The sequence below is a fragment of the Gaeumannomyces tritici genome, assembly GCF_000145635.1.
Source record: "Gaeumannomyces tritici R3-111a-1 unplaced genomic scaffold supercont2.7, whole genome shotgun sequence".
Classification (NCBI taxonomy): Eukaryota; Fungi; Ascomycota; class Sordariomycetes; order Magnaporthales; family Magnaporthaceae; genus Gaeumannomyces; species Gaeumannomyces tritici.
The window spans coordinates 1,789,537-1,815,077 of record NW_008804551.1 but is presented as its reverse complement, the minus strand read 5'-3'; the positions used below and the strand labels follow the sequence as shown (position 1 = coordinate 1,815,077).

At 60.4% G+C, this 25,541-nt stretch overlaps 8 protein-coding genes across 8 annotated transcripts in view; 6 read left to right on the top strand and 2 right to left on the bottom strand.

The window, feature by feature from the left end:
- Positions 1 to 327: 327 nt before the first annotated feature.
- On the top strand, positions 328 to 680 carry GGTG_11906 (hypothetical protein; the record flags this gene model as incomplete). Its single annotated transcript, XM_009229797.1, has 2 exons — positions 328 to 441; positions 512 to 680. The coding sequence occupies 2 exons, from the start codon at positions 328 to 330 to the stop codon at positions 662 to 664; spliced, it is 267 nt and encodes an 88-aa protein (XP_009228061.1). The 3' UTR covers positions 665 to 680.
- Positions 681 to 984: 304 nt separating this feature from the next.
- On the bottom strand, positions 985 to 4,108 carry GGTG_11905 (hypothetical protein; the record flags this gene model as incomplete). Its single annotated transcript, XM_009229796.1, has 4 exons — positions 3,661 to 4,108; positions 3,476 to 3,567; positions 2,140 to 3,396; positions 985 to 2,047 (listed from the first exon to the last, which is right to left on the bottom strand). The coding sequence occupies exons 1-4, from the start codon at positions 3,769 to 3,771 to the stop codon at positions 985 to 987; spliced, it is 2,523 nt and encodes an 840-aa protein (XP_009228060.1). The 5' UTR covers positions 3,772 to 4,108.
- A 1,665-nt stretch (positions 4,109 to 5,773) lies between these two features.
- Positions 5,774 to 9,503, bottom strand: GGTG_11904 (hypothetical protein). The gene is made up of 2 exons (XM_009229795.1): positions 7,879 to 9,503; positions 5,774 to 7,788 (listed from the first exon to the last, which is right to left on the bottom strand). The coding sequence occupies exons 1-2, from the start codon at positions 9,025 to 9,027 to the stop codon at positions 6,565 to 6,567; spliced, it is 2,373 nt and encodes a 790-aa protein (XP_009228059.1). The 5' UTR covers positions 9,028 to 9,503; the 3' UTR covers positions 5,774 to 6,564.
- Positions 9,504 to 10,666: 1,163 nt separating this feature from the next.
- GGTG_11903 (hypothetical protein) lies at positions 10,667 to 12,117 on the top strand. Its single transcript, XM_009229794.1, has 5 exons — positions 10,667 to 11,245; positions 11,333 to 11,359; positions 11,432 to 11,461; positions 11,552 to 11,642; positions 11,727 to 12,117. Exons 1-5 carry the CDS (start codon positions 11,191 to 11,193, stop codon positions 11,860 to 11,862), a joined length of 339 nt encoding a protein of 112 aa, XP_009228058.1. The 5' UTR covers positions 10,667 to 11,190; the 3' UTR covers positions 11,863 to 12,117.
- A 1,562-nt stretch (positions 12,118 to 13,679) lies between these two features.
- Positions 13,680 to 15,026, top strand: GGTG_11902 (hypothetical protein). The gene is made up of 3 exons (XM_009229793.1): positions 13,680 to 14,003; positions 14,352 to 14,661; positions 14,794 to 15,026. Exons 1-3 carry the CDS (start codon positions 13,685 to 13,687, stop codon positions 14,891 to 14,893), a joined length of 729 nt encoding a protein of 242 aa, XP_009228057.1. The 5' UTR covers positions 13,680 to 13,684; the 3' UTR covers positions 14,894 to 15,026.
- Positions 15,027 to 15,619: 593 nt separating this feature from the next.
- Positions 15,620 to 17,987, top strand: GGTG_11901 (laccase-1). Its single transcript, XM_009229792.1, has 3 exons — positions 15,620 to 15,957; positions 16,019 to 16,575; positions 16,661 to 17,987. The coding sequence occupies exons 1-3, from the start codon at positions 15,863 to 15,865 to the stop codon at positions 17,794 to 17,796; spliced, it is 1,788 nt and encodes a 595-aa protein (XP_009228056.1). The 5' UTR covers positions 15,620 to 15,862; the 3' UTR covers positions 17,797 to 17,987.
- Positions 17,988 to 19,455: 1,468 nt separating this feature from the next.
- Positions 19,456 to 24,840, top strand: GGTG_11900 (transcriptional activator xlnR). Its single transcript, XM_009229791.1, has 3 exons — positions 19,456 to 20,622; positions 20,899 to 22,782; positions 22,871 to 24,840. Exons 2-3 carry the CDS (start codon positions 21,132 to 21,134, stop codon positions 24,610 to 24,612), a joined length of 3,393 nt encoding a protein of 1,130 aa, XP_009228055.1. The 5' UTR covers positions 19,456 to 20,622; positions 20,899 to 21,131; the 3' UTR covers positions 24,613 to 24,840.
- A 537-nt stretch (positions 24,841 to 25,377) lies between these two features.
- Positions 25,378 to 25,541, top strand: part of GGTG_11899 (hypothetical protein) — a gene marked incomplete at its 5' end in the record, with an annotated part of 3,818 nt that continues 3,654 nt past the window's right edge. Inside the window, one exon of the mRNA XM_009229790.1 lies at positions 25,378 to 25,451. Within this exon, the coding sequence (XP_009228054.1) occupies positions 25,378 to 25,451 (74 nt within the window). The remainder of the gene's footprint in view (positions 25,452 to 25,541) is intronic.

Genomic DNA, 25,541 nt, shown 5'->3' with positions numbered 1-25,541 from the left:
CTCTCTCGTCTCTCTCTCTCTCTCTCTCTCTCTCTCTCTCTCTCTCTCTCTCTCTCTCTCTCTCTCTCTCTCTCTCTCTCTCTCTCTCTCTCTCTCTCTCTCTCTCTCTCTCTCTCTCTATCTACCCATCTTTCCCCGTCGCCTATTTATTAAGCACGATGGCCTCCCCTTCCCAGACCAACACGGCTTCCTGTAAGTCCACGCCATTAGTTTCCAGGCAGCCCGTCACCGGCTTTTCCCCCTTCCTACTCATACATCCTACGGACCCCCCTTCCCCCCTCGGTGTGCCAGCTCCCACTACACACGTGCGTTCCGGCGCCTGACACCATGTCAAACACGGCCAACCACTCGGGCGAACCCGTCAAGCGGGACACCGGCCCAGCCGACGGGACTGTCGTCGTCGTCGTCCCATCAAGTACCACGGTGGTCTCTGGTGCCACGGTAAGACCACACACCGCCCACAGCAGCTCTAAGGGGCAGGGCCTCTTACACTAACACGCACATTTGACAGGCGCAGCGCCCAGGCCATGGGCCGTCCCTCGCCCGGATCAGAGAGGCGGTCGCGGAGGAGCATGATCGGCAAGGATACGACCCGCTCAAGCGATGGGAGGATGAGGCATTCAAAGATGGGCCGTGGCATGGCTTTGGGTCGCGGAAGGACTGATACCTTGCCAACCGTAGTATGTCACAATTGACTTGTGACTTGAGGTGCTTTGGTCCCTGCCCGCTCGGGTCTCTGCCAGCTACGTACCACGTATCTACCTTCTCTCGCTGCCGAGTACCTGATTGCAGCCAGCTTGCCCGTTCACGTCTGGCTGGATTTGGTCGCATCTGGTCGAGAATGGGCATTTCTAGACGCGCAAAGGAATAGGCATGAATGTTGTGAAGGCTTCAACGATGCCAGAACGAAAGACTTGGCGCTTGTTGACCATGGACAAGAAGATGGATGATCTACAATCAAATTCTCACATGAACCGCAGTACTCTACGCAGAAACCCGAAACGGGTCGCCGTCGTCGAACCAGGGCCTCGCGTCGTCGGGCTCGCCAAAGTCGAGGTAGTCGTAGCGCGAGTCCCGCCTCGCGGGCGTTGTTGTTGGCGGCTCGGGCAGGAAGAAGGCGGCGGGGGTGAGGGCGTCGTACATCTCGACCGCGTCGTCCCCCTCCTCCTCTTCTTCCTCTTCCTCTTCCAACAACCGTGCCGGAACCTGCTGCCCCCTGCCGGCCAGCTCCCGCACCATGCGCAGCGTCGGCCGGTGCACCACGACGGCGGCCACGGCGGGGAGCTGCGCCCGCACGAACTCCCTGGCGTCCGATGAACCCGTACCGCTGATGCTGCTGCCTTGGTTTGCTGCTGCTGCTGCTGTTGCTGGGTCGGCGGCGAGCGGCGGCGACGGCTCGAGCTTGACGCGCTTCCGCTTCCGCGTCGTCGTCGTCGTCGTCGGCCCGCTGCCGCTCAGAGGGATGCCGGACAGGGCGGCAAACACGTCGCGCAGGCACCGGGCCTGCGGCCAGCGCTCGGCTTGGCTGGCGAGGGCGGCGGCGCAGGCGCGGATGGCCGGTGCGGGGGAGCTGGAGGTGGTGGTGTTGGTGGTGTTGGTGTTGGTGGTGGATGCGTGTAGCAGGGCGACGCCGCACTTGAACTGCACGATCAGGGCCAGCCAGTCGTCGTCGCCGCCGTCGCCGCCGGCCCGGGAGCAGCGCCGGCGGTGGTCGGTGCAGAAGCGGGAGCAGGCGTTGAGGGCCACGCGGTCTGGGTGCGGTGATGGTGGTGGTGGTGGTGTTGCTGTTGGTGCTGCGGGAGGAGGGGGGGCTGAGGTTTTGGGTTCGGTTGGGGATGTTGGGTCGGGAGTGGGGGTTGTTGTGTCGTCAGCGCTGCTGTCTGCGGTTGCAGGTGTTTCGTTGTTGTCGTCGGCTTTCCTGCTGATGTCGGTGGTGGGCGGAGGAGGAGCCAGCCCCAGCAGCATGGCCAGCGTGGCGTCGCGGGCCGACAGGAGCCACGCGGGCGCTGCTGCCTCGCCGCCGCCGCCGCCGACGCAGGAGTCGAGTCTGTCCACCACGTCCTGCACTCGCAACAACAACCCCCGCTCAGACTCCTCCTCCCCAGCCCCCCGACGGCGGCGCAGCCTGGCGTCGAGCACCTCGCCCGCGACCCGCAGGCACCGCACGAGCCGCAGCGCCGTCGACACCGGTCCCCCTCCTCCTCCCCCTGCCGCTTTTCTGCCGCCGCCGCCGCCGCCGCCCACCGCTGCCCAGCCCCCAGCTCGTCGTCCTCGACGGCCGCGTACAGCTCGGCCGTGACGTGGGCGTCGGGCACGGCGGGCGGCAGGTCGAGCGCGGCGCCGACGGCCCTGTCCAGCGCGTAGGCGGACCAGAAGACGCGCCTGCGGACCTGCGCCCGGATGGCCGGGTCCCTCCTCTTTTCTTCTTCTTCTTCTTCTTCTTCCTCGTCCTCCTCGGACGGCTCAAGGTGCAGCCCCGCCGTGACGCAGTACCGGGCCGCGGCGCCGGCGACGCTGGCGAGGCGCTCCGTCGAGGGCGAGCGCAGCGCGTGCATGGCTAGCAGCAGGTGCGCCTGCGCGTGCAGCACGCGGTCCGGGTGCGCGAAGACGGCGCCGAGGTGGCGCGTCACGGCGAGCCGGTAGTGGTGCTGGTGTTGATGGTGGTGGTGGTGGTGGTGGTGGTTGCTGTTGTTGTTGTTGTCGAGGAGGAGCAGCCCGATGCTGTAGATCATGTGCGTGAAGAAGCCGACCCAGGGCGCCTGCTGCTGCTGAGAGGACGAGGAGGACAGGGCTAGGTCCTGGAGAGTGTCGAGGCGCAGAAAGGCGAAGCGCGAGTGCACGCGGGCGCGGTAGGCGTCGAAGAGGACGCGCCCCGTGGCTCGGTCTATGGGCGTGGGTGGTGGGATGCCTGGGGCTGCCGCGCCTTGTGTGGTTGAGTTGTCGCAGCGCGCAAACGTTGCGAGCAGCCCGATGGCGGGCGCGCTGTTTGTCGGCAGGCCGCTGCTGTTGTTGGACGGGGGAGGGGAGCTGTATGCTTCCATGTGCTGCTGCTGCTGCGGTTGCTGGTGGTGGTGGTGGTTGTAGGACCGGCCGTTCACCCCGGGGGATTCGGCCCAGTGGTTGAAGCCCAGCCCTGCCACTGCCGCTGGGGTGCCGTGGATGGAGATGACAGCGTCTGGAGAGAAGGACTGCGCGTGGTGTGGCCCCCCTGTACGTCGCCCGGCCATGTCGTCCTCACCATGGCTGCTGCTGGTGCTAGTGCTGCCGCTGCCGCTCCTGTGATGCCAGTGCCGCCGGCCGTGGCGCTGGGACTTTTCAAGCCGGGCCACGCGCTCCTCGAGGGCGCACAGGTCCACCCGGGACGAGAGTGGCTGCATCTGTGACGTGGGCAGGACGCTGCTTTTTTTGGAGGGACATATTAGAAATAACTCGGCTTTCCCTACTTGTCAGGAACAAGCCTGCCAGAACTGCTCACCTGTTCACCACCGCCAGCCGAGGAATCACCTCACGGCACGTCTCCTGGGACCTCGCGCAGTTGGTGCACGGCCTCTGCTCATCGCATTTTTGCTATTTAAGAGAACTCACGTGGTTAGAACGGACGTCAAGCAGAGTAGCAGGGCTTTTCTTTTTTTTTTTTTTTTTTGTTCTCTGCCCTCTCACCTTTCTGCGCCGGCAGCGGAGACACGCCAGCGTCTTGTGCCGCTTCGGCAGCGGCTCTTCGGGCGGCGTGAGCATCGGCTCGTACAGAAACGCAGAGCCCGAGGGTGACATGGCAGGGGGCTCAGGTATATGGCTCGATGCTAGCCGTGGGTGGGTGCTTTGTGTGATAGTCAGGGGTATGCTCTATGAAGAAAGCCCGTCCAGCACGTATGAGACTCTCGATGGTGCTCTTGTAAGAAAATAAAACAAGCCTCTCCGTTTTGCTAGCACGCCAAGTAAACATCACGGAAACAAAAGGACACGGCGGCAACCAGAAACACACCCCGGTGGGTTCCATGGTCATACATATGCCCGCAGCCCGCAATTCCACAGCCGATCGAGACCGGGAACGAGCGCTCAAGTGCGGAGCAACAGATATCCATCACCAAGGCCAGCAACCCACGACGTCTTTCCTAAAACAGTCCTGTTTTCCGGGAGGGTGGCTCTGGGGGCCGACGGTTCAAGGCGTCCCGAAAATATTGCAACGGAAAAGGGCGCGCCGGTGCTACGTAGTATGCGTGGCCGAAAGTGACCCCCAAGCAAAATACCCCCCTCTCCCGGGAGTCCACTCCGAGCCTCGGGCAGAAAACCACCCACCTACCCGCCCCCCATCAGCAGAGACGCCATACCCGGCAGATTCCCGCCCTTATCTCCCTCCCGCTACCCTACCATAGGCAAGTCCAACCCGCCGCGCTGCCCCCTCTTCGCTCCAGGTTGACGTTGTATCCCAGACCGGATCGGCTCTCTTGGGCCTAGCATCAAGGACTCCAGTGGGGGTGTTATACCCCGTCGCCATCAGAAGTGTCAGAGCAGCTGCTCATCCAGGCAGTTGGGACTATCGCCATCCAATCCACAGCTCGGATTTTGTCGACAGAAACCCCCCACTTATACCACCCCATGTCCCGCAACCCCTCTTTCTGCCAATTCGCTTCTTTTTTTTCCGATGAAGCAGTCAGAGTCCCGGTCCAGATACATGGCTACGGTACAAGCAAACAAAAAGCACCCCAGAATCTCCAGACCCAATAGGAAAGCCGATGGCGGGCTCGGCATTAGTCGTTCGAATCCCCCATTTTACCCCCGACATTGAGATCACAACCACACACACACACCTCCTCCTGCCCCACGGGACGACGCCGGAGATCGACGGGCTGGCTGGCTGCCTGCCTGCCTGCCTGCCGGGACCTACCTAGCTCGTCTCGAACCGCCCGTGAGCGGCCAGTGACGTCTCGTTAATTCTCTTGCCTCGGTGCCTCTCTGCCTTGGTCTACATCCGTCCCCGCTGCAAGTTCCCGGCGTCGGGGAAATGCCACAAAATTCCCGACGGGGAAAAACAAAAAAAGAAAGAAAAAAAACAAGAATTGGGAGAAGAGGGGTCCATTTGTCGCACGACTCGCACTAGCGATATGGCTGGATTTCCAATCGCAGATTTCATTGGCGGGCGCCTCATCAGGTGATAAGGGATTTTGATATCTCTGCACTTTGGATACTGGCGAGTGGGATGGAATGGAATACGGAAGCCATTATTCAGTAATGAAAAGAGGGCAACAATGATAAGCAGCTATGGGGACACGTTAATCAACGTTCCCACTTTCCAGGCTACTTGGCGCCCCTTTCCATCTCGTCCTGATCTGGATCCGCTGGGGATGAGTTGACGTCAAGGGCCGTGGCAGATTGCGACCCCAAAATGGAACAGATGGCCGGCCGGTGCCGGACGCATTATCATCGAGCAACACCAAAAAGACCTCAATGAGCAGCCTCCCCCCGGCCCCATCTGCCTTGTGCGTACCACCGGCGGCGAAAGCTCAATGGCTGGACTCGGTTGCCGGCACCGTCGTCTGTCTCTCCTCCCAAAGTGGAGGAGCATCCACATGGGCCCCCCAAGAGATAACATCGAGGAGACAATAAAGAGATACACAGATAGGCATGCAAAAGCTCGCTGGGACGGGCTTTCGTGAGTGGTCAAGGGAACTTGTTGCCTTTGTTACGTTTATAAAGGACTGCTATCGTCTTGTCGAGATGGGAAAATGTATTCCCACCCCCCGTTAGCTGTCATCCCACGCACCTTGAGGCGCCGAAAACACCAAATAAATAACAAACCACAAACAAAAAAAAAAAAAAAAAAAAAAAAGCGCATGGTTAGAAAGCTAAGCATTTGACTCTAAACACAGGGGAAAAGCACGACAAACATGGTGTCCATGGACAGAAACTCGGGGCGGGCGTGGGGCTGCGCACAACGAGCCCTCCAAATGTTTCTTCACCCCGTTTTCATTCATTATTCACTGGTACAGAGTGTTGAATACACTAGCAAGGGGACTTCCATGCCGCTGTAGGGTCAATAGAATGAACGCTTGAGGCTAAAGAAGAGAGAAACCGACAAAGGAAACCGATGAAGCAGAAGAAAAAAACGAGAATAATGGCAAGGACAAAAAAAAACCAAGGAAATGCTAAGCGGTCGCCGTATAGTAGTAGATACATAGGGGAGGAGGGGAGGACCGTTGGTTGGTCCGGATATCCTGCATGCAGGGCGTTAAAAAAAAAAGTTCGTTCCGAAGCCGTTCTAATGCGCGTCGTCCAAAGAGTCATGTTACCCAGGGCCCAATCCATGGGGCCCATCCGTTGTAACTAGGTTAGCCAGGGCAAGGGAGGTCGGCCAGACTCGCGGGGTCTGGGGCGGCATGTGGGGGTGGTAGAAGCATGTGCATCGAAGGAAGTGGTGCATATCAGGTGCAGATCAGGGCCTCGTCGGCGTCTGCGTGACGAAACCTGCATCCGCCATTATTAAGGGAGCATGACAGCAAAGCATGGGAACAAGAGGATCGGGAGTGGAGAGACATGTGGCACCGGGGCAACCGCGAGATCCCTCCCTTATCGGTCGAGCTGCGGCTGGGGCTGCCAACCGTTTATCCACGCCATTAGCCCGACCCCGAGCAGCACAACGCCCAGCATGGACGCATAGGGTGCCGCCTGCACGGCCGCCGTCTCCCGCGACGAGTGGAGCGAGCTCGACAGGGGCGTTATAGTGCTGGATCTCGACAGCGTAGGCTTGTCCTCGGCGAGGTCTACGCTCGTCCTCTCTGATCCCAAAGGCGGCGGCCCCTTGCTCTCCATGTGCTCGGGAATTCCCGTGGTCGTCGGCGTCTCGGGGAAGGACCCAACGAAGGGCTTGGGCTTGATGTGCTCCGTGATTGTGTCGTTTCGGTCCCTGCGCCGGCTGGACCGAGACCGTGCCTTGGGCGCCTCCGACAGCCTCTTGATCTCCTCGTCCCTCTGCCGAAGCTGCAGGATCATCTCGGCCAACGACTTGCGGTCGACATCTCGCTCGGCCTCGGCCTCTTCGGCCCGCTTCCTCTGCGTCTCGAGGTCATCCCTGAGATCTCTCATCTCCTTGACGATGGCGTCCAGTTTGGCCTGCAGCTTGGACGCCGCCTCGGCCGCAGCGTCGGCAGCCGCCGAGTCGGGCATCTGCGAGGCCGCACGAGAAGCCTCGTTTTGGATTGCCTGTTTCGGGCACGTCGTAGCGGGGGGCGGTGCCTCGGTAGGAAGTTCGAAAGCCTCTGCCAAAATATCCCCCTCAAGACTCGTCTTGGCGACACCGTTGGTGTGCGCCATGGCAGCATCCTCCAGCTTCCTGACAAGGGCCTCGGCGCTTTCCCGACCCTCGCGTTCCTTCTGGGCGATCATCTCGAGGTCTCGTATGCGAGCCCCCTGGACCTCGATTTCCTTCTTGGCAAAGTTGAGCGTTTCCGTCAGCTGCAGAATTTGACTGAGGTTATCCTGTCGGACAGGGGAGCTTTGGGACTTGGGTCGTTCCGTCGAGCCGCGTTTCAGCGGCGGCGCATCCCCATTAGGCCGTGCCACGTCTGGCTTCTCGGGGAGCGGCTGTTGGGGCGGGGGAGCTGGCGGGTCCGAGAAGCGCGCCTTGGAGACTTCGGATCGGAACATGCCGCCGTTGACGGCGTGTTGCTTTGTGGGCTCCTGGGTCTCCGGGCGGTCCGTCATCCTGACGTCCTCCTTGCCCATGAGGGCGTCAAGAAAGTGCGCCGTCCGCTGTAGGTCGTTTGACTGCAGTTTGGCGGCACGCATCTCTTGCTACAACATCAAACATTGGGCGTTAGATGAGGGCAGGCATGTCTCCTAGTTTGACACGATGGGGAAACCAAGTGTCCCGGCATAACTCACGTGCAACTTCTTGACGATGGCTTCGGTAGATGGCTGGCTCATCCACATGCCATTTCGCGGGAGCAGACCGTTCTGCTGTGCGCCGGGCATGCCCGCCGCGGGGGCCATGCGACCGTTGTTACCCATCTGCGGCTGGTTGCCGTTCCGCCCCCTAGCCTGCATCCCCCCCATCTGGGCCAGCATCATCTGGCCGCCGGTGGGGTCCATGTCCCCAAAGCTCATGTCCATGATGTTATGAGTGGGGTTGAGGAACCCGGCGTGCTCGACCTTGGCGGCGACCTTGTGATGCACAACGGACTTCTGGTCCTCATTGACGATATCAATGCCGAGCTCGAGATGGTCCTGCGTCTGCAGCTCGTGGGGCTCCGACTCGCGGTTCTCCTGCGACAGACGCGTCCCGTTGACAAAGGTGCCGTTGGAGGACTTGACGTCGCGGATCCAGATCTTTCCGGAGGAGCGGTCCGCGTAGATCTCGGCATGCTGGCGCGAGAGCACTTTGCTGTCAAAGTAGCCGTTGACGGGCGTCGGAACGGTCCTCGCGTTGGTCTGGCGGCCGATGCGGAGGGTTTCTGGGTAGTAGGGGACCGAGATGGTCTTGCGCTCAAAGGTGCCGTTGAGGGAGAGGAGGTACAGCACGGGCTGCACGGCGGGCTGCATGCCGCCCATGGGGTCGGCGACGGGCCTCGACATGGCGCTCTGCTGGGCGACCTGGCCCTGGGGGCCCATCATCATGGCGCCCTGGTGCATTGGGGGCGGGGCGCCGTTGCCGTTGGACTGGACCGATCTGGCGCCGGGCGGTCTTGAAAAGTCAGCGCCGTCGGGCTTGAGCACGGACTGCGGCTGCTGTGACCATTGTCCCTTTTGCTGCGGCTGTCCTCGCCTCTTGAACAGGCCGTTGGCGTCGCCGTTGACGGCCGACGCGCCCGATGCGTGGCCGCCGTTGACGATGGTGCCGGTCGAGGACGAGACGGACGAGTTGCTCGAGACGGACGACGACGAGTTCGTGCGCTGGAGGGGTTTCCTGGGCGTGAACATGCTTCGCGCGTCGTCGGGGTGGTGCGGGTTTGGCGCGTGCATCGAGTTAGCATTTAAGCCCCATGCTGGCCGATTGAGGTTGGCGAAACTGGGAGGGCTCGCGACCGCCGTCATGGGGAAGGCTGCGGGCAGGCGGGCGCGGCAGGGGGAGGGATCTCGAGCGGGCTCCCGATGGGCGATTCCGTGACGTCGATGGGGATGGGCGACTGCTGGGCGACTGCTGGGCCCGTCGTCGGGGCATGCGTCGTCGTGGGCAGGCGCCGTCGGGGACCGGCTGGGGGTCAGCGGCGCGTGGGCGAGGGGCGAGCGAGCAGCCGTGTGCGTCTAGAGGCGGCAGGGTCAATCGAGTCAGTCGGCGTGTGCGTCTCTGTGACGTTTTCGTGACGGTATCGGTATCCGAGGGTTGAATAATGCAGGCGTGGTTGATTGACGGGAAAGTTGAGGAAAAAAAGAGGCCACTCTTTGGCGGCCAAGAGGGTCCAAAATTCACGGGCGAGCCGGGTGGAGAATCGAAAAAGGCCAATTGCTGCCAGTGTGGCTCCCGCCCAGTGTCACAGAACAGAGCCGCCTGGCCGTCGATTGAAAGGACAGTAAGAGAAAAAAAAACCGCTGCAAAGAAAATAAAAAAAACCCGCACGGGCGCGACAGGGGTGTATTGGCTAGACCGTCCGGCGACGGGCAATTAACAACGTGCACGCGGGGGCGACTCGGTGAGTGTTGGGGGCTGGGCGCACAGCGATGCAATGTAGAGGATCAAAATTCAAAAGGGCGACTGACTGACGGTGAGGTGTGACGATGGCAGCTGGACCCAGCTGCGCTGACTTGCCTGGGCCGATGTGACGATTGAAGAGACGAACGTTGGGGTGGACTTGGTACTTGGTGGACTTGGATGGTGGTGGTGATGGTATGCGAGCATTCGAGCCGCTGTTGCTGGCTGGCTCCCCGTCTCGCTTAGCGCTTGGCAGACACAACCTGCCCTGCCAGCGATGCGTACCTGTCGGGACTCTGGGACTGTGATTCTGGGACTTTGATCTGGTACACAATAGGTAATATGACGACAATGGAAGCAGGCGAAGCACTGGATCTGGATAGCAAAAGAGCCCGTTGGGTTGGACTGCCTAAAGGCTAATTAAATAAACAAGGCAGGTTGCTATATGCTGCTACTACTGCGGCTGCTGCTGCTGCTGCTACTGCTGCTGTATGCTGTATGCCGTATGCTGTCATGCGGTTGAGCAACGCAACCCGCCCGTCCTCGCTTTTCGTCCCCAGTCCTGGCCTGTCTCTTGTTTCCTGCCGTGCCCGCCGTCTGCATGCCCGCAGCAACGTAGTGGAGGCAGGTGGGAGACAATGCAGAAGACACTGCGGCCCCCGCACGTGAGCGCTTCAACTGACCGATTCGCTACCCGCTAATAGTTGCGCAGCGCCCGCCGCTGCAGTCGTGATTCGACAAGCCCGTCGCCACCTCATAGCGCGCGCGAACCGTCCCAGCTTCTCCAAAAAAAAGTCGCAAAACTAGGCCCTTTCCCTGACTGTAGAGGTGTCTGATCCAAGAGTCCTCCTGGAGGACACAAACGAACAATGGCCAGTTGCAATTTGTGACTGTGGGCTTTGTGAGGCGCTCAAACTTAAACCCCCTGTATCGGCGCGTGAATTCTCCCGAAAACCCCGTGCTGGGAATGCGTGTCATTGGCTAGCTGGAAACCCAACAAGCGGGGCAGTGAGGCGACAAGCAGCAAGCAACACAAGCAGCGTCAGCGCAAGTAATAAAGACCTCGATGCTGTTTCCAAACCCGTCCCTCTAAACCCCTTTCGTGCTCCCTCTCCTGAAACTTCTAGACGCCAACGGGACATTCATGACTCTGCGGGGAGCCTACCACTCCTGACCCCGTTTGATGCCCGCTGTCGCAAAGGAGTTCTTGTGGCCCGTGCGTCGACTGCAACGACGGGGCACGTGTGGGGCGGAGAAGAGGGGCACAGCGCGCTGCAACGAAAGGCTGAAGGCCCGGCTCGGCTGACCTCTGCAGGAACAACGGCGCGCCAATCAGCACGCGTTGCGGGGGAGCGGGCGGGCACAGCGTTTTGCAAGAACCAGGAGGAGCCTCGGGCCGCCCGCATTGACGGCTCAAGCTTCGCTCCCGAAGCTCTCTTGATGCCAACCCACGACCAACGCATGGCGTGATCTGCGATACCAGACCCTTTTTTTGCGCCACCGCCCGGTTCTGATTGCCGCCCACGCTCTCGACTCCCGCGACGCCCTAGGATCACCAGTCGATCAAGATGCCGCCTCCGCCGAACATGGGTGGCCACATGGGGCCGTCCAACATTGACAAGCGTAAGATGCCAAAATTGCCCCTAATCCCTGCCGAGCAAGACAGCACTTGCCGAGCGCCATATGGCCGTGGCTAACGGGGCTAAACAGTGAAGATGGGCGCCATGATGGGCGGAAGTACGTCGCTGCAGCTCCACGAACACAGCTGGCGCATGGTCGCGTGCGTGGGAAACGGCTAACATCACCAAGCTGTCGGTGCCATCATGGGCTTCATCTGGGGTATGCACTTCTAACTCGCAACCACGCTACCTGGAACTGCAGCGCGGGGTAGTAAGCGAGGCACGGGCGCTAATCACCCAAGATGGACAGGCACCGTAACCGTCTTCCGATTCGGAGCCGGCGCGAACGGGGTCATGAGGACAATAGGGCAGTACATGCTCGCCTCGGGAACCACATTCGGGTATGCTCTACCGAACCTCGCACCTCTGGGCTCTATGGCGCAGCCGTCCCGCCGTCTGCTAACGCTTGGCTACCGCGAATACAGTTTCTTCATGGGCATCGGCAGTGTCATTCGTTCCGATTCCTCCCCCATCCTCCAACAGGCGTACGCCCAGGCCTACCGACGGCCAACAATCATGGCCCAGCAGCGCGCTTTCCGGCCGCGGCCGCGCGACGACTAGGAGCGCATGATCCAGTCGAACGTGTGGACGGGACTTGCCCTGTATTGGGGAATAGGTCTGGGACATGGACATGAGGGCCCGTCGTACTGAACGACAAGCCTACCTGGTCATGGCCGTGTATAAAAAAGACAAAAGAAGAAAATTCTCAGCTGTTATCATAGGACATAGGTGCGGACAAACCTCCAGTTTCCACGTATTGGTGCCGCAGATCCGCTTTGCCATCGAAATCCCATTTGATATTATGTTCGGCCGACATCGAATGCCACCTGGTGACGCGTGGCAAAAGCACCTGTCAGACGAGAGGAAAATGTGAATGGAATTCGGAGTGAAAAGAACATCCACCTTCTTGGATGGCAGTCGGCTTATCTAGTCGAGTTTCGGCAAACAGCAAAGAGGCGAGGCCGATGGAGACCACGACTAACTCGTTCTCGACCCTCTCGCATGTTCAGCCAGTGCCCGCCTGCTGGCCACAGGACGCACGGATGCTGCCGACTAGGGGATGACGAAGCTTTGCAGCACAGCCGTCGGGGGAAAATCTCCTTTTCTTTCCCTCCCTGTAAGTTGCAGGACGACGGGTATGGGCGAGGAGCGCAGGCTGCACAGCAAACACCCCCCCTGGGACCGCCCGGCAAGTGTCCATCCTGCATCCATCTGAGCGTGCCTTATCCATACCGCTCAGCCGCCGATTCGGTTTCGGATGGTCGGGGGGAAGATACGCGCAAGCGACCTGCAAGGGGCCGTGCCTCGTAATACTGCCTCGCCGTCGAGCCGGGGTGGTTCTAGGAATAGCGCGGTTCCCTTCCTTTGCGGGCCCCCGGCTTGGCAGCTCGAGCCCGAGTCCCGACGACGGAGGCGCTCCAATCGGAACCGACGGCGTCCTTTTTTTTTTTTTTTGTTATTGCTCTCGTCAGCCTTCAACTTGCCTTGACCGTCCTTTCCCCGCCGCCGTTTTCCCAAGTAACGGTGCTCTAAAAAGGACCGCTACCCACTTTCGGGCATCTACTAGTCTAGCCTGTACAGCGCAACAGCCAAGAGTGCCGGCGGCATGCCCACCGCCCATTCGGTCAAGACAGAGGCGGGAAGCGGTTGCCTGGTGCCGGGAAGCTGACGGGAGATGTCACTTTCTCCAGCACGAGCTCGAATGTCTCCTTCCTTCCTTTTTTCTTTCTCTTCTTCTTGCATTGATTTTTTCTTTTTTTTCCTTCTTTTTCTTAGCCAGATATTCCGCATGGTCATGCAAGTCAGCTCCCGTCTTCATCCCGACCTTGGGCTATTTGCACCGTCGAGCTGAGGTCTAGCTGTGGGTTCTCCAAGCTCCTTCCTGGATATCTTGCTCCGATATTCGTGGTGCCCGTCAGTGCTTAGGTGCCTACTCGCGTGTTTGTTCAATGCTCGCTGGGATTCCCAGGCCTGAAACCGAAGCATATGCACACACGTATCCAGAAATAGCCACCAAAGATGTCAAAGAGCCTGGAAAACCACATGGAACGAGTCGGACTCGACGGCAAAAAGACATGCTAGACAAGACAGGAGCACGGTCCTGGTTGATGACAATGGGATTGTGGCTTCGTCGGTTCGCATCGATCAATCATACCGACCAAAAATGACAGGGCAGACTCGGTAATTTGACCCAGGCCTCGAGCTGCATGGCACAAGGGGCTTTAGCGGGATGGAGATCAATAAATCTTGGCTTGGTCGGACCACTGTGAGCCACACGATCGGGACGTCCAATGGGGGTGGAGCCCGCCCCACAGCGAGCTGAGGCCAAAATGAAAGGACAGGCACAGCTGGCCCAAGATGAAGAATTTCGGCTTGAACACCCATGTTGAAGCCTGGGGGATGGAGGCGAAGCTTCAGCCCGTCAGCTGACAACAAGAGCGTGTTCCCCAGGGGGTGGCCGTCTCTACCACTCTGCAGCCCTGAATCAGAGGAGAAGCAGTCCTGTGCGGCTCGGTCTGGGCGGCGCAGGCAAAGGCTGTTGGCTCCCTTGGCTGTCGTCGGGGCTTTGCTCACCGGACGACGGCTGGGCCACACGGTACAGCCCACGCTCAAATGTCAGTTTAGACTCGGATCGGGATGGATCGCCTGGGTCTCGTCGCCAAGCTTTTCTGGCACCGAGCCCGACGGCAACACTCCCGCAGGTAGGACGACGCTGGGCTCGCACCAGGCTCGGATAACTGCCGCCGGCTTACACAAAAGATGACGCGGGGTGGGGGTTGCTGAGGGGTTTCGTCCAATGTGGCGGGCAAGGCAGCTGCCAGCGTTTGTGGCAGCAAAAGGAAATGGTCGCTGGTGGGCGGACGGGGCCTTGACACCACATTGGGACAAGGAGGCCAAGAGCCTGCCCTGTAGCGCTGCGGCTGTTGCGTCGTGCAATCAGGGCTCGGTCTTTATCTTGCAATGTTGTGTGATGCGAGAGAAGCAAAGTCGCTAACTTGACGCGCACGGCCAGGGGGACTTTGTTCATGCTACTTTGCTTTTATTCCCAGGCCGGTATTGTACGACGGTAATCCCTGCGTCGCCTTACCGGCAGCTCGGCACCTCACAGTACGTACCAACGTGCCTACTTACGGCCGACGCATGCCCGTTTCGCGCGACGGATATCGAACGGACCACAAAGTACACGGGACCAACCAGTCGAAAGAACAAACCAAGGCGGAGCTATTTCGATTCGATTCGATTCGAGAGAGTGAGTGAGTGTGTGTGTGAGTGTGTGTGTGTGCGGGTGTCGCGCAAGCGTGCGTTTGAGCGGCAGAACAAGCCACCATCATTTGCTACTTTGTCTATTGCTTCGGCCATGTAAGCCTCCAAACTCCTAGCCGCGCTTGTCCTTGGCGCCAGGCCCAAAACGAGACAGCGTCGGCCCTGTTGTTATTATGCCCCCCATTGGCGCTGATACACAAAAACAATGACGATCCCAAAATGAGACAGACCTAATGTCAGTCTCGAAAGCACCCAGGTGACCGTCCAACAGGCAGGCATGCAAGTCAGGCAACAAAAAACCATCCCATCCTCTTGGCGGACATGGTGAATCCTAGAATCTATAGGTCAGCTCTGGAAGCAAAGCCACTCAGCTGAGTCCAAAATGCTTCCCCGGATGATGCCGCCGCCGACATGGGAGCGCGCGACGCTGAGCAAAAAAAAAAAAAAAAAAGCCACAACCCCTCAAATCACACCTCCCGGCTTAGCTTTTATTGTCACAGGGGGCTCGGTGGTGATGAGGATCATCCTGAACCTCGTCGCATTGGCTTCCCTACGCCCGCCTTCCTGGAATCGGGATAGCGCCGCCTACTCCTCTCACCCAGCTGTTCCGCCCGAGGGTTAGTCCAGGAGGTCGTACAGCACCCCCCAGCATCACCACCGCCGGCCGGACAAGCGCCCGGGCCCTGCAGGGATGGGGGTGTGCTGGGGGTTCAGCCAATTTGTGAGGCTCGGGATGGAACTGAGGCAGGCACCTGCATTTTTTTGTTCCCTTTTTATTCCTTTCTTTTTTACAGCCTAGGTAGCTTCATGCCGCCAAGGGTTGGCAAACGCCTCGCGTGGTTGCATACGCATCCCGGTGGTCCGTGAGGACTGCCCACACGAGCGGAGAAGGTGGCTAACATTGAGTTCCCTTTTGGGGCAAGATGCAGTTCCTATCCTCTGCATTGCCCTCCTCTCACTACCCCAAAACGGGACTTCCTAGAGGCTACCGATTCCCTGCATGTGCAGGCGCCGGCTGGGGGGAAAAGGAACACGGAAGGCGGGCTGACAGGTTCGTTGGAGCATGGCCGAGGAGGTGGTCAGTCTCGGTGATATAAAAGCCTCCCTTTCCCTGTGTTTACTCTCCCTCTCGACTTTGTCTACACCATGGTCTTTGGCTTCGCCTCAGTGGGCAGCATTTTTTGACCTGTGGAAACGTTCGGAGGCTTTTCCTTTCGTTATACCGACACTCTTTTATATACCGGGACACCTCGTGACAGAAGTGCTTATCCCTTAATAACCCCCCACATTCGCTACAATGTCTTTTCTCGACTCGTTCAGGAGCAGGGTGCAGGGCGGCTCCAAGTCTGTCTACAAGACCATCTGCAAGCTCACACAGGAGAAGACCAACGGGTAGGTTTCCCCCCCATTGAAAGGCCAGACCGTCGGAACGTCCCATGCTAACATGCACTAGAAAATCCCGTCTTGGAACGTTCCTCGCGCCCCTCCTGCCAGTCTTCCTGAGCAACAACCCCCTCCCCCACGGCCGCCCCTGGGGAGACAAGACCATCGTGGGCACCAACCCCTACCATGGCTGCCCCACCACGGGCGTCATCCGGTCCTACGACTTCACGCTGAGCCGTGCCACCATCGCGCCCGACGGGTACGAGGTCCCCGCGCTCCTGGTCAACGGCGCCTTCCCGGGCCCGACCATCGAGGCCAACTGGGGCGACACAATCCAGGTCACGGTCCACAACAACATCACGGGCCCCGAGGAGGGCACCGCCATCCACTGGCACGGCCTCCTGCAGCGCGGCACCCCCTGGGAGGACGGCGTGCCCGGCGTCTCCCAGTGCGCCATCGCCCCTCAAAAGTCGTACACCTACCAGTTCCGTGCCGACATGTACGGCACCTCGTGGTACCACTCGCACTTCTCGGCCCAGTACTCTGGCGGCATCTTTGGTCCCATGGTCATCTACGGCCCCGAGGGTCTCGGCTACGACGTTGATCTCGGCCCGGTTATGCTCACTGGTAAGTCGATGAATACTTGGTGAATGGTTGATGTTCGATTCACCATGGCGTGACGGAATACTAATCTGCCATTTCTACCCTGCAGATTGGTACCACAAGGGATATCTCCAGATCATCGAGGAGATGCTCGCACCCAACGGCAGCCCCCGCGTCTTCTCGGACAACAACCTGATCAACGGCAAGAACAACTTCGACTGCACCAAGAAGGCCGCGGGCGACAACACCAAGTGCACCTCCAACGCCGGCATCTCCAAGTTCAAGTTCCAGACGGGCAAGACGCACCGCATACGCCTCATCAACTCGGGCGCCGACGGCGTGCAGCGCTTCTCCATCGACCAGCACACCATGACCGTCATCGCCAACGACTTTGTGCCCATCAAGCCCTACGACGCGAAGGTGGTGACTCTCGGCGTCGGCCAGCGCGTCGACGTCATCGTCAAGGCCGACGCGGGCGCGTCCAAGAGCGCCTACTGGATGCGCAGCAACCTGACCAGCTGCACGCTCGCGCGCCAGCCCCTCGCCGTGGCCGCCATCTACTACGACGAGGACACGGGCGCGGACCCGACGAGCACGCCCTGGGACGTGGCCGACCCGGGCACGTGCGCCAACGACGACCTCGCCCTCACGGAGCCGCTCTTCCCCATCCCGGCCTACAACCCCAGCTACGACCACACGTACAACGTCGAGCTCTTCCGCAACGCCTCCAACGTGACGCTGTGGAAGTTCGACGGCGTCAGCGCCCGCGTCAACATGAACGCGCCCCCGCTCCTGCTCGCCAACCTGGGCAACACCAGCTTCCCGGCCGAGTGGAACGTGCACAACGTCGGCCGCAACACGTCGATCCGCATGGTCGTCGTCAACAAGACGCCCGCCTCGCACCCGATGCACCTCCACGGCGCCAACTTCCAGGTTCTGGCCGAGGGCGTCGGCCAGTGGGACGGCACCACCGTCGTCAACGCGCAGAACCCCATGCGCCGCGACGTGCAGCAGATCCGCGGCGGCGGCTACCTGGTGCTGCAGTTCGAGTCGGACAACGCCGGCGCCTGGCCGTTCCACTGCCACATCGCCTGGCACGCCTCGGGCGGCTTCTTCTCCACCTTCCTCGTCCAGCCCGACGAGATCAAGGAGTTCCAGATCCCGCTCAGCGTCGCCCAGACGTGCCGCGACTGGGCCGCCTACACCCAGACCAACGTGCCGCTGCAGATCGACAGTGGCCTGTAAGTGAGGACAGTCAGAAACAGGTTCTTGGGTGTGGCGATGGGGGACTCGGGTTGAGGGAGTTGGGGTCCACTTGATGGCATACCACCAGGAAGCGGCGGGGGAGTATAATAATTACCAATGGTTGTTGCTTTTTTTTTCATGTATATCAGCATATAGAAACCAGCGGCATTCAACCGATTGTGATTTCGTACGAGAGCATCCGTGATCATGATGGTATCCAATGTCCACACTACTGCTCACTGACAAACATCGCCACTATCTCTCAGCGGTGGGAGAGCCAGCAGGCATCATGCCGGTATTACCCAAGTCCTCTTTGCCCGTTCAACATCACCATCGGGCCGTCGATGGCTGCAACCATAGACGGAGCGGAAATGGAAGGGATTAAGGCATCATTGCCAGCGCGCACGCCAGGCCAGAGGTCCCATGGTTCCGGCCAGCGGTCCGAAAACCGCCCGCGGGCGCGAGCCAGTGTGTGTGCGCTCGCCCCGTCTTGTGCTGCTCACCCACAGCGGACGGAACTTTCCATGGCGGCCCCAAGAAGGATTCTGCGTGCTGACTGCGCCGGGCCGGGGGGAAGTGCATGTCCGAGAGCTCACGTTACCTTTTCGCAGCTGACTGAGAGGCCTCGATTATTTCTTCATTCCCACTCGCTCTCTCATCTTCCCCCTCCTCCAGCACACTCGCATTGCTGTCCCTTCCTGGCGCTGCCGCTCTGTTAAGCTATGCGTTGACACCGGCTCCCCGTTCTTCCCTCGAAGCTAGAATGCGCTGACGTGCCGGCCGTCAAAAGGTTGCTGCTCGCAGGGCCCGGGCTGACTCGCGAGGAGGGACATCCTGCCCTCACCCCCAGACCCGACAGATGCGAGGCGCTAGCAGGAAGCTTATATATGGACCTGCAGGCATTGGCAGCTGCTGCTTGCTGGCACGCAATATCGGTTGGGTGCTATGTCGGTCCCCCCGTTATTTAGCTTACATACCCTGCCAGCCTACCCCGTAGGTACCGAACAGGAGGGGGAGAAAAAAAAAAGACTGTTTCAGGATGGCCGGCTAGTCCTTTTTCTCCCTTGTTTGTTCTCCCCTCCACACGTGGCGACTAGGCCATGCGATCTTTCGTCAGGTTATGACAGATATGGGTAGCATTCATGCTGTTGTGTCACAGTCCAGAAGGGCGGGTCTGGCGGGGGGTGCTGCGAGGTCGTGAGGGGAATGGGGGACTGCATCGGTCTGCATGTCCGGGCAGTCGTGGTCAACACATTGGGCACAAAGATTTGGAAGCAGAGGTCTCCGAGTCAACTCTTTCTCCTTATCGTCCTTTTAAGTTCCCACAGCCCCGGTTTGCCTGCAACCCAGGCGCTGGGGCCGTATTTCCCCCCAGCTTTAACCAGCCAAGTTGGACCTGGGTCTGGGGGTGTCATCTAGCCCTGGGATTGGCGGGTTTGTTCAGTGGCGCTCTTGGAGTGTGTTTGGGCTTGAGTGCTGTTGGCTTGATTGATCTGTCTTGGGGCTTTTGTTTTTCTTGATCTGGGTTTTCTTGATCTGGGGTTTTCTTGCTCTTTTTATCTTGCATTTACTCGGTCAGACGTCCACTACTGTACTCACGTGGGTTCTGCTAGCTGTTTTGAGAAAGTGCGGGGGAGTAACGAAAAGGAAATTGCCAAGGCCGCGTCAACCCCGGTCCCCAGATTCTCCTCTTTTGGGGAGCTTGTCGCAAAATGGGGACGGAGAGGGAAGTCGCAGATGAGGCAAAAGCTACCAGGGCTCGTGCTGCTGCAGGTGCTGCTGCAGTTGATCCTTGCTAAAAAGTCCCGAAAAGGGGAACGGCCGCTCCTGCTGAGCGAGACCTTGATCGTGACTGCCGTTCTACCGTTCTGCCTCGCTTGGCATTTTCCATCCCTTTATGACGGATTCTCATCCCCTTGGTCAGCCTGCCGTCGCCTGCCGTCGCTTTTCTCCTCCCCTCCTCACGCTGTCGTTCAGCACAACCTACTCTCTCGACTGCGCGCACCGCCCAATGCCTGCTCCCCGATCGGTCGAGCTTTTCTGGAGCTGGCTGGCTGGCGGGACGTGATAGTAATCATAGTCGTAATCCTCGGTAGATAGGCCTCCGCTTCCAAGGTGCGCCCGTTCGACCGAACGGTGAGCACCGTCCGGCAGGCCAAATCGCCACGTGGCGGGCAAGGCGAAGAGTTGAGCAGAAGAGGGACAAAGGCAAAAGGTTTCGAAACAGCATCCACGCCTGCGCCGGGCGATCACAGCACAGGCGGGCTTGCGGAAAGGAAGGACGGCGGAGAAGCACCTTGTCAGCCCGCCCTCAGGTTTCGGGCGGCAAAAAAGGAGGGAAGAGCGAAAGATCAGCCGAGGCGTTTTCAGCGGACGCAGAGACAGCGCACGACACACGGCACTTGCACAGCATTCGCAGCACAAAGACACGCACGCGCCCGACGACACCTTCCGCACGCAGGAGCCTTTCCGCCTCTGCACCTGCCAAACCCACTCGAGCCGCCCGCGCCTGTTCGCCTCCCCTATCCAATCAAGGCGGGACAGGAAACATCTGGAAACGTGCGACAGCATAGGCGCAAAGAGCCGAAGCTAGAAGCCGCCCTCCACCTTGTTGACCCTGCCCGTTGGCCCCCCCGTGATTACAGCGACCATGGAAATCGACAGCCGCGCGACTGCCACGGACGAGATGGCAGTGGACTCGCCAGTCATGGTTGACGGGGCGATCGGCGAGGAGCTGTCGGAACACGCCCGGCCTCGAAAGCGCACGCGGCGGGCCTGCGACAAGTGCTCGGCCTCGCGCACACGCTGCAACGGCGAATGCCCGTGGTACGTTCATCCTAATCATACCCTAGTTATACCCCTTCCTTTTCCTCAGCCCCGGACTCCCGACCCCGCACGCACCCGCTGCCAACGGCTGCTGCAACGGCTGCTGCAACTCGTCTCTTTGTCTTTCATGACCCTTTTATGGTGTCTCGTGCGCGCCATCTCGATGTGCAGCCGTGCCGCAAGCTTTTGGGCCCCTAGTTGTTGCCCGAATATCAAACGTGGAAAGACGACTTGATCGCTGACCGAGACTGCCCCCTCGTCTTGGTCGAACTCTAGTCGACGATGTGAAGGTATGCTGTCTCCTGTGCGGGTCCCTGGCTATACATGATGCGTTATTTTCGTCGTATAATTGTATCCCATCGCCGCATATCCATCTTTTATGTCTTGGACTCTCGTGGTGGTCGTACTCGTCTAACAGAGCTTATTTGTTATCATCGCCTTCTGTAGACTATGGCTACGCATGTCGCTACAACCGCGAGATCAAGAAGCGCGGGCGGGCGCCCATCTCCATGAGTGGCGCCAGCGGTGACTCGACCCGGCCTGACCCCAGTCAGGCAATGGATAATACGAGCTCCAAGGAGAGCTGTCACACGCGCCGCAGTAGCAGTGGCGCACACGGCGACGGGAGCCAGCAGCAGTGGCGGCACCATAGCCATCGTGCTAGCTTCGGTAGCAGCAACGGCCACGCTCCCACCACGCACTACGCAAGCCATCACGGCGGCGGCCCCGGAAGCACTCCCTCTCCGTCCGTCTCCTCACCCTCTGGTGGTGGCGGCCCAGCCTTCCACGGCCAAGTCCTGTCACCACCCAGCACGGCCAGCGGCGAGGCCAGGCCATCATCTTTTTTTATAAGACATGGCAATAGCTACAGCGACTCGGCTGCAGTCCCACGGCCTCCTGTACATGGCAGCAACGGTAGCCACGGCATTACCACCACAGCCCAGCCAGAATCGCGAGACGGAGGCGGCCTCACCCTCGCCGGACCGCAGCAACAGTACCACCAACAGCACCACCACCACCACCATCCAGCCGTTTCCACCTCAACGACCGTGCTGCCTGGTATCTTGACTGTGCCTGCCGGTCCCAATACCGCGGCCTCTCCGCCCACAGTACATCCTAGCATCCCCGCCTATCTCCCATCTCTGCACTCACCAAGCACTGCAGTTAGCGCTAGCGGGGGTAGCTACGGAACTAGCGTCCATGCTCATATGCAACTGGCATCGCTGCTCGACTCGACGGCCGTGATGGATCACCCTGGAACAGCGGCAGTAGGCATGTCCTCAGCACACCACCACCACCACCACCACCAGTCGGCCACCACCGCCCTTGCTAGGGCCGGAGGGCCACAGCATGAGGGGACCAGCCCACCTGGAGGTCGAGTGCCTTCGGTAGCGGGTAGTCAGCACACGGCTGGCGGGCCTGGTGGTGGAGGGACTGACGCGGCGCCGTCCGACGAAAGTGCCGGGTACCCTTCGCCAGATCACGGTGCCGGGAGCGTCAGCGGGGGAGTCGGCCTCTCTCCCCATGCGCAACCCCGAGGAGTCTCGTTTAGCGGCCAGGGTAGTAGCGGTGGTATCATAGGCAGGACACCCGGGCATGGGCACAGTCGCGGATCCTTCAGCACGAGTGCAACCTCGGTAACCGGTGGCGTCGGCCCCGGTAACAGCACAGTCGGGGCGGCCGAGCCCGGTGGAAGCGGCAGTCTCGGGGGTGGTGCGGCTGGCGGCATGGCATCGACTTCGACGCCGCCACTGTTCCCTGACATACAGCGCGTATCTTCCTTGTACCGAGCGCCGAGCGCCGACTGCCGGTACGCCTGCCTCGCACCAGTGCTCCCATATTTGGGCAACATCATACCTGCCAGCGTCGCGTGCGACCTGCTTGACGTGTACTTGACAGAACCAGGAAGCTCGCTCTTCCGCTGCGCGAGCCCCTACATTTTGACACGAATCTTCCGCAAACGCTCGCTGCTGCACCCGACTCGGCCTCGCCCGACGACCCCGGCCCTCCTGGCGACGATGCTGTGGTGTGCCGCTCAGACGGCCGACATTGTCCTGCTGCATGTACCTGGGTCTCGCAGCAAGATCACCAATGCGCTATATGAGCTGTCGACCTCGCTGATATCCGCAAGGGACCCGGATCGGTGGCGGAGGATACACGGTGAGTTGCGGGTACCCGGAAAAAGCAATGCCGAGGCTGTTCAGATCAGGAGTGGCCGCTGCTGACACGGAGGTTATAATACAAACAGGCGGCCTTCGCGTGGAGAACGACCAGTCGCAGAACCACTATGCAGCCTACATCCGCAACATGCACGGCGGTGGCGTAGGAGGGATTGGTGCCCATCAGCCCGAGACGACGGCGACGAACGAGCCCGCGGGCCTGGTGGACGATGTCTTGACTCTGGTGCTGCTGTCTATCGCGGTCTCAGGGGGTGACTTCAAGTCGGACTGCTTCAAGTGGTGGTCCAAGGCCATTCGCCTCACTCTAGCGCTTGGCCTGCACCGCGAGGACGACCGCTGCTCGGCGTCGATTTCGCCTTGCGCCAACCCTCTCTGCTCGTGCCGCCGCGATCAGGACGTGCACACGCTGGCAGGACAGGAAGCATGTGAGGAGCGCCGCCGCGTCTTCTGGCTCGTCTACTGCCTTGACCGCCACCTGTCGCTTTCGTTCAACAGCGTGCTATCCATCCCGGATTCGTACTGTCAAGTTTATGCTCCCCTGCCCGAGGGCGTCTGGGAAGACCTTGACGCCGTCTCGTCAACGACTGACATGCCCGCGCGCGTGCTTGGGCCACCAGGTGTGGTGACGGGGACGGGCTTTTTCGAGTACTTTTTGCCCCTCATGGCCACCCTGGGGGACATTATCGAGGTGCACCACCGCCGCCTGCACCCGCGCCTCGGCGGGCTGGACGATTCTGGAGCTGTCGCCCTTATCGGCGGACGACTGGCAGCTTGCGAGCGGAGCCTGGAGCGTATGGCGCTTGAGGCTGAACACTCATCCTCGGCGGCAACGACGGGGACGGCCGGTACTGCGGAAGCACACCATCCGGTGCATCACGACTACAGGGCCAACTCTGCCGCTGCCGGTGGCGATGATGTCGGCGCTGGAAGGGTCGGTAGCATCACCATAGCTCCGCTGTCGCCCGCCCCAATCGGTGGGACCCCTGGGCCGCACATCAAGGACTTGGTCACGGGCGGGGTGGCAGGAGCAGCCTCATCGACGTCTACACACGGCGGGAACGGAAACGGGAACGGGCATAGTAGCGGTAGCACGGCGAGGGGAGGGAGCGTCGGGGCTGGCGGCGGTAGCGGAACGGGAGGGCACGGCTCTATCGCGCCCGCAGCATCGTCGGTCGGGGCGGCCGTGGGCAACGGCGGGGGCGGCAGCGGCAGCGGCAGCACGTCTCCTTTACAGCGGCGTCCGCAGCCACACAAGACTCACAACTCTACCCGCCCCGCAACAGCGCGCGACCGATCGAGGCTGCAGCTCGTGTTGGCATACAGCACTCACATCCTCCACGTCCTCCACGTGCTGCTACACGGAAAATGGGACGCCATCTCGATGCTGGACGACGACGACGACTGGATCACGTCGACACGCTTCAACGACTGCGCGACGCACGCCATCTCGGCCTCGCAGGCCGTCAGTCGCATCCTGCGGCATGACCCGGAGCTGACGTTTATGCCGTACCTCTTTGGCATATACCTGCTGCACGGGTCTTTCATACTGCTGCTGTTTGCGGACCGCATGCCCCAGCTCGGCGGGCCCAACCAATCGGTCGAGCAGGCGTGCGAGACGATTGTGCGGGCGCACGAGGTCTGCGTCGTCACGCTCTCGACCGAGTTCCAGAAGAACTTCAGGAAGGTTCTCCGAAGCACACTGTACAGCGTTAGGGGATCGAGCCCCACCGAATGGGAGGAGCACAAGGCGCGGCGGCGGGCGCTCAGCCTGTACCGCTGGACTCGCGGTGCCAAGGGCCTGGCTCTGTGATTTTGTCCTGTGAAAGCCTTGGGCTAAGATGTAATGATGTATGTGTTTGGATAGCTACTTTTTTTTCTTGATCACTTTCTGCCAGCTTTCGGTTTCGGTAACAACGAACTGTCACCTCATTATAAGTTGGTGTGTTTTGTACTACGGGTGGCAATGTCACACAGGGCATTCCATCTCCCGCCAACCTAAGGCAATAGATAACAAGAAACCAATAGAGGAACATAACCATCAGTGAGGTTCGGGATGCGAGACAGGCTGAAAGGCGCCACATTTCTGGCGCCACATTTCTGGCGCCACATTTCTGGCGCCAGAGTTCTCGGGGCTGAAGGCCTGCGGTGGGTGGGTGGATGTAATCTTCAGCCGCAGCGCGCCATGTCACCCCGCCTCCGGGCAGTGGCGTGGTTTGTGCGGTCTAGACACAAGTATTGACGCCCTCGCGAGGCCGCATCGGGCCTAGTCGGCACAGCTACGGGACCTGGGTTGGGCGCCAAAGAGGCCGCATGAAGGGAGGAGCATCGTGCACCTGCTGGGTTTGGGAGGAGGCAGCCTTGTGCGACGGCTGGCGGGTGGTTTAAAATGACGGGCACACCCGCCTTGGCTGGGGGAGGGGAGAGGGGCTGCCAACCCCCCTCGCTTGCACGAGCTTATCTACTGTTTGCGACAGAAAAGAACAATAGAGTCAAGTTTGTGTCGCTCTTCCCCTTTTTTTCAGCCTCCCGATCGTAGGAAAGCATCGTCGTCGGCCTGGCGGACCAAGCCGGCGAGATGACGGCCATGGCGACCGTCCCCGGCGTCGTGTACCAGCAGCAGCAGCAGCAGCCGATGCTGCACACACAGCAGTTCCAGCCACAGCAACAGCCAGAGGCCCAGGTGCCGGTGCTGCCGCCCGCCGTCGACCCGCGGCACGACGGCGGTGGCGGCGGCGGCGG